This window comes from Bidens hawaiensis, unplaced genomic scaffold (genome assembly GCF_021521415.1).
Source record: "Bidens hawaiensis isolate Kalapana, Puna unplaced genomic scaffold, B.hawaiensis_p1.1 tig00019588_1, whole genome shotgun sequence".
Lineage (NCBI taxonomy): Eukaryota > Viridiplantae > Streptophyta > Magnoliopsida > Asterales > Asteraceae > Bidens > Bidens hawaiensis.
In genome coordinates this window covers 1,319-13,939 of record NW_027492976.1, presented here as the reverse complement: position 1 = coordinate 13,939, position 12,621 = coordinate 1,319, and the positions used below count along the sequence as shown (strand labels likewise).

General features: G+C 33.0%; 1 protein-coding gene across 1 annotated transcript; it reads right to left on the bottom strand.

Annotated features, from left to right (window-relative positions):
* Positions 1-11,182: 11,182 nt before the first annotated feature.
* On the bottom strand, positions 11,183-11,668 carry LOC143558678 (uncharacterized). The gene is made up of 2 exons (XM_077047468.1): positions 11,547-11,668; positions 11,183-11,300 (listed from the first exon to the last, which is right to left on the bottom strand). Exons 1-2 carry the CDS (start codon positions 11,637-11,639, stop codon positions 11,202-11,204), a joined length of 192 nt encoding a protein of 63 aa, XP_076903583.1. The 5' UTR covers positions 11,640-11,668; the 3' UTR covers positions 11,183-11,201.
* Positions 11,669-12,621: the final 953 nt, after the last annotated feature.

The window sequence follows — 12,621 nt, the reverse complement described above, 5'->3', positions numbered from 1 at the left end:
TTGTTTCAATATAAATCATATTCCAAAGTTTTTATGATGTCAAACGAGTCATATGCCCGTTCCCATGAGCACAAGCAAAGGATTAGGAAAGTTCGCTCGATTTTATATGTGTATTGTTGAACTTAAACTTTTTACCGTTATTTATAATGTATTCGTAAGGCATATGTTATATGAGTAATTACTTAAATAGGCATTCAACTATTAAATCGTTTTCATGAATCAAACAATTAGTCCTTAGCTGTAAGATGACTAAATCATTTAATAAAAAAATGGATGAGATTATCACCACAAATAAGGGATATAGAATAAAATCGTAAGCCATAATATGTAAAAGTATTTCTGTTTAGACTAAAAAATTAAGCATACCAAAAAAATACCTAAAACCTAATTTAGTCTATAAAAAAGACAAATGAGTAAAAGATTATCATGTAAATTTTATCTCTATATGTTCTTATAAACAAGTTGTTTGAATGATATGAATTTGTTGTAAATACTAAATAATTCATACACCAATAAGATTAATAAATTTAACATTTATGTTTTGCGTTTATAATAGAAGATAAAGGAATATAAGTATACTTTCAAAAATCTAAAAATGTATTAAGAAATTAACTCCATTTTATGAATTATAAGTTTTAAGGGGAAAATGAAATAGCAACAAATTAAAAGGCATGACAAACGAAATTGCGGTGACACCTGCCAGCAATTGATTGCTCATTCAACACGTTATTTGCGGCTAGCTACCATGCAACAAACCCGCATGAAAATTAGTTGCATCTATATCCATTATTTACTTTACAGATCTATTATTAAGGGTTACAACTATACTCGTATGAATGTGGGAAGAAACATCAATTAACTTATACTCTAGAGAAATAGGATTCTTTTTGTGTTTTTATGTTTCAGAAAAAGAGGATTCTTGTGTTTTCATCCTTTGTTGAGAAAACATACATTTCCCGGCTCACTTATTAAAATACTTCAATCGGTACACACAAGATAAGGTCCGTAGCTTTTTGTGACATTTCTCGTGATGTAAAATTCTCATAAATACTAATGGTGACTTCCTAACGTGTTATATACTTATATCCATATAAAGGACACGTCGAGCATAGATGCCCTCTTTGACTTTTTCCCAAGAAGCAAGAATAGAACCCTCTCAACCTTCAAGCTAAAACATTAGAAGACATCAAAATACCATTGAACCCAATTTCGTTTGGTGTTTACATTTTCTTAATTCATTGTATTTTGATAAAGCAACCAAGCATAATCACAATCTTGTCGTTTACAGTTGGGTCTTACTAAGAACACCCCAAACACTCCTCTATACGTCATGTATACGAGAGGCTATATGAGGGCCTATAGGCCTTGTATAGGTCTATAAGGGGCGCATAGTCATATACAAAACGTATAAGAAGGTGTTTGATGTTCCTAAAAATACATTTACAATTTCGTATGTGAAGAAACACAGATCCAATCCTCGGGTATGGGTCCTGGATCTAATGAGTCTACAAGGTAGGATATGATAATTACGACTAAGATATGAATATAACTTCCCAAAGTTCAGTGACCGGAACCTGCAAAACAGACACCGTGAGTCTCGTTACAGGAAGGACAAGAGGGGGGGTCTTCCTGTAACCACCCTCCGGCGTGAGAATCAGTAACCTTCGTAATGGAGAAAGTACTGAAGTATAAAGACTAAGTGTAGTCAGAATATAGGTGAGTGAATGAATACCTCATACCATTTGACAAGGTATTTGTAGCCGAAGGATGATGGAAGATGATTGGGGCAGCTGTCCTCTTCTAGAAGACCTTTGATAACCGCCTAGACACGTGTCCTCTTGTGATAGGTTGAGCTATACGTCTCATGTGCATGGGCGTAACAACCTGGACGCGTGTCGCCAAATGATAGAATGAATCGCACCCTGGCCATGTGCACGGTTATAACAACCTGGCCAAGTGTCCTTTGTTCATTGGCTAATATGTCACGTATTCCCCAAGTAAGAATCATGAGTCTTCTTCTAGAGAGAACTTGAGTGGTGACAGCTGTCCCGCTGGCATTGTCCTCCAGTTGTTTTATGCGGACAGATGTCTTGTCCTGCGGATGACTTTTGAGGATGCCCGGATGCTTCCGCGCGTGTTATGAGGACGTTCCTCCTCTATCGTGATATGCGGGTGATCCATATGTCTCGCGGGTGGCTTATAAGAACATTCTATGTGACCCGCGGGTGGTACTTAAGGGTATTTGGGTCTTTTTGGTACCCTACCTCTATAAGTCCCCTCAGTCCAGTGTTTCTTCCGTTTGAAGTCTTTATGCGGGTGAAATTCTGGACTTAATGTATGTCGGGGATTTTTGTTATTCGGATGTTAGGTAGAAAATATCTTCTGTTGGTATGGATAATCATGAAAAAATGACAAGTTGACCACTCGCAGGCGCGTGAACAGATGATGGAACGTTTTTTTGACGGCTGTCACTGTACCCGACTGTGCAACTTTTTCTCTTTTTCAAATTTCCCGCGTGACGTGGCAGTCACTGGTTGGGTAATGAATTTCTCCCTCTACTGTTCATATCCCGTCGCATTAACTGCGATGGGTATAAATAAGGAGAGACTCCTTCTTTTGGGAGTTTTATTGCTCTTTTCTTCTGATTGTCTCCATCGTTTTTCTGAATTTTTCATATATCTTTCTTTCAACCATGTGTTACATTGGTGATTCGTGCCCCCGGAGTTGTGACACGCTCAAGAGTACAGCCACTTGGAGTCGTAATACGTGCAAAAACACTAAGACCCGGAGGTGATTCTGTGTTAGTTACACGTGAATCAGGTGCAGGGGTTCCCGTCGGCCCTTCAGGAAGTTTACTCATATCAAACGAACCAAAAAACCCAACGAAAATTATTGCTGTTCTAACACAAAACACGGATGGCGCCAATGAAGAAACACAGATCCAATCCCCGGGTATGGGTCCTGGATCTAATGAGTCTACAAGGTAGGATATGATAATTACGACTAAGATATGAATATAACTTCCCAAAGTCCAGTGACCGGAACCTGCAAAACAGACACCGTGAGTCTTGTTACAGGAAGGACAAGAGGGGGGGTCTTCCTGTAACCACCATTGAAGAAACATTCTCTGTGACTCGCGGGTGATACTTAAGGGTATTTGGGTCTTTTTGGTACCCTACCTCTATAAGTCCCCCAGTCCAGTGTTTCTTTCGTGTGAGTCTTTCAACGTTTACATGAGAAGTTTTGCCTATAATAATATTTAATTGATTATGTCATGATGATATGCTAGTGGATCAACTTGGAGACGAAACTATTGTAAGAACATACAAGAATATAAATGAAGGGATTATAATATTATGAAGCTCCGTCATACACCTTCCACGCGGAAAATACACGCATGAGATTTTTCTGTTATGATTGTGATTTATGAATACACACTTAAAATATTTGACTTATTAAACTATTTTATTTGCTTCTTTTATTTATGACCGGATAAATCATAAACGGTATTAAATATTTGCCTTAAAAAAGCAGTTTGTTGTCATAAGTGGTATATGTGATTTTGTTTCAGGATGCGGTGACTTTTTTCAGTTGATTTTAAAATACTGCAGTCCTTATTAATAGAGGATTAATTCTGTGATCATGTTCTACATATAAGACCCTTTTTAATAACCCTAACATGTTTAATTAGTCAGGCTACACATCACGCTTAACACCATTTAAAGCAATCGGTGCTGCAACGTGAATAATCCGTCACATTTAACACGATTAAATATAAAGAGTTCAATAGACGGTTGACAAGAAATAAAACATAATTAACACGATATTATAAAATTTCCAGAAATTACGAACCATGTAATTTATAAAATATGATTACACATGATAAGTAAATATCTATAACAGTATAAAGCCACACCGCTTAGATAAACGCTTTATTATGTGTCGTGTAGATTTGTTAACATATTTAAAATGATTAGTTAAACATGTTATATATATTGTCATAATTTAACGGCTAAAGCTTGTTGAACTTGTTTAAACGTGTTATTTTCTTGTCTTAATTATCACCTTTTGACTAAATTATGAGTACACCCCCAAACACTAACACGACTAATTTCATCATGTTACGAGTATTGTGCTATAAATTATCAAACTCTACCAAAATACCATTTCTCTTATTTAATAATATTATAAATATTTTTCAACAACATTAAAATAAATTAACCATGTAATGTACACACCAAAGGGCTTCATGTATTGTGCTATAGTTATATTTGTGTCTTTTTGTGAGATTGAGGAATCTGTCCTACAATGAATTAGCAGTTTTAACGGAAGAAAGGAAGAAACAAATATATATAACGTACACACTCTTGTTTTCCTTTTGGTAGTTAATAACCATTGACCATCTAATAAATATATTTGTAAAAAAAAACACGATATCTACGTGAAAACACATTACAACAAGTCAACTAGAAACCAATCTATGATAAAATATTATATTTACAATTTCCTTCTAGGCTTCTACTTCACACATGCATATTCAATATTTGGCATTTAAATCAGGTTAATCATGCAAGGTGAATATAGAGTGGTTTATACTTTATAGTAAAGTTTTTAATAGTAGGTTAGCTTATCGTTAAAATATTTACCATTTTTTTATTTCACAATAACATATATAGATTAACAAAAAAAAAATTAGTGGCTGTTAAAACACATTAATTAAATAACCCGCAAATTTAAACGACCTTACGAGTCGGATTATAAAATTTAAAGTGGCTCATGTAGAGTGGTCTTGAATTTTGACTAACCCCTTAGAGGAGTTAGACCGTTGTGGGTGAGATAAGCTAGCTCCTTCAGTTACTTAAAAGGGTCACTATTAGTATTTCTACACTACTAAAATATATATTATATTTTTTGACCTGGGAAAATAGCATCTTACTTGTCTACTTGATGTATAATATAGATTTATATAACTGCAATTAACAATTAAATATTAAAAAACTTTATGAATAGAAATACAATATAACTTTAATGAGTAAACGAGCCGAGCTTCAAATCAACTAAACGCGAGCTTAAGTTAGTTTTGTTTGAGCTCTATGTCTATTGTCTAATGCACAATCTCAACACAATTATTTCATTATTATTTAATAAACTTTTGTGCATAACTATAACTATAGCTCTATCTGTTTTTCAATTAAGTCTTTTATTACAAAATAGGACATCTCACAATCAAGGGAGTGGACTTTGGCACTCTTAAGAGGACTTTCAGCTGGGCTAATAATACTAGTAGAGAAGTAGTTGCGTGTGTATTAAGATTATTGAATACAACAAGAGAGTGGGTATTAAGATTATTGAATACAACAAGAGAGTGGACATTATTCTATATCTATATGTACTGGTTTAACCAAAAAGTTAAAAATTTTCGGTCAAGTCACAATCATGTATACATGAGGACTTTCACTAACTTTCCATCAAAAACCCATAATATTTTAACTTATAACACAATTATTATCTATTTGATTATTTTGATTGATTGGATTTGTAGACTCGTAGTTGACCCCACACAGTTGCGCTCTTTGCCCGATAATGCGGTTGTGCCCTTTGGGGCTAAAGCGTCCTTTAACGCCCCCTTCATCCTTGGTTGTAAATGTTTGATTTGCTGAATTGTGTTGGTGATGTGGTAGGAGCGCCTCTCCACACTTAAGAGGAGTAGAGGGCTTTCACCATACCCGCCAATGGTTCCTGGTTATCACATCACTAGTGTACCAAGAGGTCATCAAAAAATAAATACATATCAACAATCGGATATGGAATGACAAAAACTTTTGGTCGTTAAATCCAATGTATAATATTGATACATTTTTTTATGTACCAGCAATTTGGTGATAATCGTTTGCATTTTATTTAACGTCTCATAAATAACAAATATACAATTCAGCTGATATCTCATTGCGAGAATCGAACACTAACCCCTTAGAATAAAGGAAGCAACAATACTGTTACGCCAAATGCCTTTTGAGTTCATAATCCAAAAGTTGTCAATATGGTGTTGCATATAGTTGACTTGATGTTTTTATTGTCAATGGAAGTTATTAATGATCCCTTTCAAACGGCATCATTTCTTCAGTAGGAAGAAATTTTGTATATGTAATTATTGCGAAAATTGGAAGTCATTTTTAAACCCCTACCTAGCCATTGAAGCGTCGACACAATTATAAATACAATATTTATATTTTATATGAAAGAAAGACTACAATTATTAACAGTTATAGATATATCTCATTATCATAATGCAAGTATAAAAACATAATAATATGCCTATAGGCTATAACAAACTATCACGCAATATAACTCTTGATATATGTATTTATATAATAAAATATATTCATCTTGCGTTTATATACCATGTTGTAAAAAAAATTACTTTTAATGGAGAAATGTATAGAAAAGGAAAAAAGTTCATTAAATAGTAAGATAATTGTCTAAACTTTTTAATAATATAACTCAAATAGTTTTCAATTGAAAGATGCATTTGCTTTTGTAAATAACTAACAAGGGTGTCCATTAAAACCACTTATACGATAGGGTTGCCCGGGTTGGTCTAGTAGGACGAGAGTCGACCTCTCCTCTGTCCTAGCCCCTAAAAGACGGAGCGACTTAAATTTTATAGAATTAATTGAGGTAAATGAAAAGTTACATGTGGTATTGGTTACGAATTAGGGATGAATTATTGTTGTAACTATTTTCAGGAAGCAGAGGGTAATAGTGAAAAAAATCAATAAATAATATATGTTTCCTAATTATATAATTTAAAATAAATTGAAGAAAAAAAAAACAAAACAGAAAATGGTAATCACGATCTTATATGTTTTTATATTTTTCTTATTTATAAATACTTTTTATATTTATAAAAAAACGATTACACATGATTTAAATATATAATGAAAGTTGATCTTATATGTTTTTTTTATTTTGCTTTTTTATAAATACTTTTTATCTCGTAAAAAGATTACAAATGATTATAATATATAATGAAAGTTGAGTGACTTTAAACTATGAATATATATATTTTTTTAAACCACTAAATAATAATACATCTCTGAATTGGTCTATGTCAATATGTACACATATTCTTCTCCAAGTGACTATAAATAAACGAAAAGACTTTAAAAAAAAGTCACATTATATGTCCAATCATGTACATTTTCCTGATTAAATACGTATAGCACATACTTTTAAATATATTAAGAAGTTTATTACCCTTTATAGCACATACTTCTAACATGGTATGAGACAAATCTATAATATATATAAACGAAAACATAAAAATTCTACGTGTCGTGATGTGGTCGCTCCCCCTTTTTTTGGAGTCACCAGATTTGCATGATTTTTAAATGGAGGCTTCTCATGCATGTGGCCCGAATTCATGGGTATGGGTCTTACCAAACCCATATATTCTTTAAACGGGTTATAACATCTTATTAAATTAAAAATTATTTTCACCAAATTATTGATGTAAAAATCCTATAAAATAGGATATACTAAAAATTAATATCTTATTTATTTTAAAAAAGATATATAAAGATATATATATATTATTTAAATTAAAAAACCAATTTGATAGTACAAAAAATAAACGGGTCTTGGGTCTCATCAAACCATAAGTATATTATTAACTTTCATAAATATTATTTATAATTAAAAAACCAATTTTATAGTAAAAGAAATAAACGGATCTTGGGTCTCATCAAAATCATATAGCTTTTAAACCAAGTTATAACATATCAATTATTTGTCTAACAATTGATTATCAAACCATAAGTATATTTTTAACTTTCATACAATAAAAAAATATAAATGCAAAAAACAGAAAAATATTAGAACAAATAATATAAAACAACCCCCATAACACGAGGATTTAAACTAGTAAAGTTATAAAACTGAACTTAGGAGTTTGTAACCCTTTAGTGTGAGACAAATAAAAAGGCCATTACCTTTTAATATTTAAAACGGAGGGTTCCTTCGGTTAATAACAATATAACATAAAAAGCCCCTATCCTTTTTTAGCAAATCATTAATTCAAAAAATGGAAATACTTATAGAGTTCAAGGACTTTAATATTAGAAATAAGTTACAATACAATAATTAGTGGTGTAAACAATTTGAGCCGAACCCGAGCTCAACAAGGTTCGTGCTCAAACTTTTTTAATTACAACAGCTCGGACTTTCTTTTTTAGGTTTATTTTTAAAAGCATGGGCTTGACTCGTTTACAATTTATTAATTAAATTATATGTTCATATATATTTTTATGAATAGTTTTTATATGAAATAACTAGCTTCTGAATCCATGTATTACACAGAATTTGTCAAATAATAAAAATAAATGAGGTTCCTTAATTCAAATAAATGAATAAAATTAAAGAATTAGCCATGGCAAATGAACAATTTTAGCTTTATTTTAAAAGCAAGGGCTTGACTCAATTCAAGCTTTTAACGAGTCCATCTTAAATAGCTTGGCTCGTTTACACCACTATTCACAATAACCCTCCTACGGGCCTACATGACCATTTTCCATCCATCGATACATGCTTGGAACAATGTTGCATGTATCTTTTCTCCAAGTCAATTGATGAAGAAAAAACCCCTTCTTTCTCACGACTAGAAATAATTTAAATAAGTATTTCGTTCTCAATTTCTAAGGCTTTAGACTTATTCTACAAACAATATCCACCGTCGTATACTTTTTCGTACTTTTATACGATAACTTGGCATGATGGGAGTAGAGGAATCCAAAACAGATTTGGTTGGGGAGCAATGTGAACATTATTAGAAAGTGATTAAACAAAGACACTCTAATATCATTACTTAATTGATAATAATATTAATGTAAAGGCTCTAATTCAAATTGTAAAATGCTTGGTCAATGTCATGGAACTAAAATTGGAAAAAGAATATAATAAAAAGCGTATTATATAATCCTTGGTGGCGTGTGTATTAGGTATAAACTAAAGTCTAAACCGGGCTAAACAGCCCATTTGAGATTTGGGTGCTCCAAAATGAATTTCTTATTCAAATTTAGATGGTCGTTTAATGCGAAACTAATTTTAAGTAAGACATTATTAAAGACGTATAAACATCTGTACTTATTGATTACAACTGTTAAACAACTGCATAACCGTCTCTTTTTCTCTATATCGCTATATCTAGCCAGCACTACATACAAATGTTAGGCACTACTTGCGTTTCCTACTTTGATTTTTTGTATTGAACGTGCGCTACATATATAACCAGTAGCGAGTCAATATTTAACATTTGTTATACGTATTTAGATTTTTCTTGTTTCTTTTAAATTCCTTGGGAAATTCATGTTTTATACTAGAGATTGTTTGTCAATATCTTTCCCGTGTTCACAGAAGTCTACACGATAATAAACCGAACCTTTAAAATCTTGGAAAATTCATGTTTTATAACAGAGATTGTTAGTCAATATCTTCCCCGTGTTCACAAAGTCAGCACGATAATAAACCGTACCTTCAAATGCTTATGTGTACGTACAAACAGGTACAAAGGTCAAACAAATCAAACTTTACGATGGAAACTTGCAAACACATGGCTCAATTTTCTTGATTGAAACCATATCATGGTGGGAACCTTGGACTGCAACTGTTCCAAACTACACTTAGTTCAAATAATGACTCATCAAGACATGTTTGTGGTCCATAAGATTGCGGTTTATAACAACCATTCCGGCTTTTGGTCCTGTGATACAAACAGATGTGCATAGGACTAATGTTGAACTTTAGGACAACCCAAAATAAAAGGAGTTGCATTTCAACTGAAAGAGACAACCACAACTAACTTGACACATATATGATATATAATAAGATAAACAGCTTCCCCTGAAACTTGCAAGGAAAACAGTTACTAAAATATCAACTGTGCCGCTTCATGATCGAAGAGTTGGTGCCAAGGAAATTTCATAATAACAATCTTTATGACCATATACGATACAAAGGCGTAACATGCGGGTTAAGTGTCAACACTAGCAATCAAAACTGCAAAATAACACAGAAAGAAAATTTTCTTGTAGCTGAAGTGCCATAAAACCACCATGAAACATAGAGAAAATCCAGGACATAAATTCACCTAAGAATATCTACAACAAGAAAACCCAAAAACGCCAAAAAAGGTTCCTAGTCAACTCGCACATCAGAAAAATACTTGTTCTTCATAACACCAAAAGCCCATCCAATATGGATAACAGCTGAGGTGAAAAGACGAGAAAAACCAGGTGCTAAAAAACGCCTTATTGGCCATGCACCTAGAAAAACTAGTTTTTACTGTTAAGCAGTGTACAACCACAAGAAGATGATTGTAATGTTCATAAAATCTGAATTCTCCTGCCTTGGCTTCCTTCTGCCTATATATGCACATAATCATAAATGCGATAACCAAAAAAGAACGGTCGCAAAACAAATTGCGCATACTGCATTCTTACCACATTATACCATTTGGATTCTGGATCCTTTCAATAAGTCAAGTGTATTTCTCCCTTTTGAGACAATTCTATTTGGACATCCGTTACATCTCTACCTTGCATTTGTTTTTTCCCTCGTTTCGTTAGAAACATCTGAGTTCAGTTTAAGTAAAACATCGCCAGAATAGATCATTGGCACAAAATGCCCTACGCAGTTCACCTACAGATCTATACATCGCAAGATTATGTTAAAACTATGATATAACATCTTAAAACCAGCTTCATCAAGTGGACACTCATTGTCGCACAAACCAAGGGCATCGATTACATGCCCGCCTAGGCGCCGATTAATCGCTAATCGGTACCCCACCGATGATCAATCACTATTTGATCAAAATTGAAAATTTTATATATAAAACTTGGTATGTGTATGCATATTTGAAAATATACATATAAATTCCAATCCGATCAATCGGTAGTCCATATCCCACCACCCAACTAGTGCCTAACGATTTCTACCGCACTGATTACATCTAAACTAAAATAAAGTAAAATTCACAAATTATTTCATGAACAAAGTGAAACTACAAGTCCCATTTCTTTGAATTTATCATTGTAAAAAGCGAAGTGAAAGTTACACATTATTTCAAACATGACCAAAACTTAAGGCTTAACGACTTAAAAGCCCTAACATCATTTTATAACTCACAACACTGTACCAATTGGCTACAATTCCTCGGTTGACTCATTAGTATTTTGATCATCTAACGTTGTTCCAAACTTCTGCTTAAATGAATCTTGTCTCTGTAACCACATCATATGCCCCTATATCCAACAATTATGTATTTAGTTATTTAGGGGAAAGTTAACGTACATATTAAATTAACGTGCTAACTGTGTGAATCAAATAGCGTAATTATATATACAAGTAATGTAATTTTGTAATCACACTATAATCATAGTATGATATATATATATATATATATATATATATAATTACACTACTTGGTTCGCACAGTTAGCACGTTAAATTAATGAATTGATTGAAATGATTAATAACAATAATAATACCTGTAAAGCAGCAGCCCAACCGATTAAGAAAGAAGCGAACCAAAATTTCTTGTCGTTCAAAAGCTTCTTCACATCAAATTTATTAATCCCCATTTTCGATATTATAAACCCTAAACCCCCAATCTTTTATTTCAAAATTTTGATTCGATAAGTTTATGTTAATAAAGCCCTTTATGTTTTAGCAAAATTTGCATTTTGAACCTCCACTTTTTTTCGACTCTCTTCTCCGCAATCGGTCTGGGCCCGGTAAACCGGCTTCTGACGCGGCTCACTTCAACTAGAAACCGGTTTGGACCCCCACTCAACTTGCCAGTTGGTAGTCACGTTTACTGAAACCAGTGTAGGACATGACTCGACTTGAAAAGGAAAAAAATGATTTTTTGCCCCCCAAAACGGTTTGTAGTGTGATCTGAATCGATTTAACAGGTTCAAACATTTTTTCTCTTAAACTGATTTATAATCCAAACCGGATTTTACAAACAGATTTATTATAACCTGTTGACCAACCCGGTTTGGTTTATAAGTTATAAAACGAATGGGTTTTCCTCCTAAACTGGTTTTGTACACCTCTATACACAATTGTCATGTTCAATTAAACCATCGTTACTTTGGCATTATAAATGTAAACTCAAAAATAATTATCATTTCTTTAACAAAAATTTTTAGGGACAATTTGATTTTTAAAGTGACGTTTACCATGAAAATAAATTGTACACGCAATCTAATCCACATTCCCAGAGATCAATCATGAACCTGGCAGATTGTTGTTTTTTCCGGTATAAGAAATAGGTGACTTCACTAAGTCGATTCTTAGGAAATATCTAATCAAACCATTTGTTCGTATGTCAACAAAAGAAGCGCATGCCTTTTCGATCTTTTTGTCTTGGTCCCCATTCAACTAGTCTGGACTAATCGAGCACTTGTGTCCCAAATTTACAGAATTGGGTCGTAATTAAGGTAATTGACAACCCCAAGTTGTAGATTATCAATTTCCTAAGAGATCAGCGGGGAAGACTTTGGTATCGAAAACCAAAAGTAAAATATACAACCTATCGAAAAGAGCATGACCCACGAA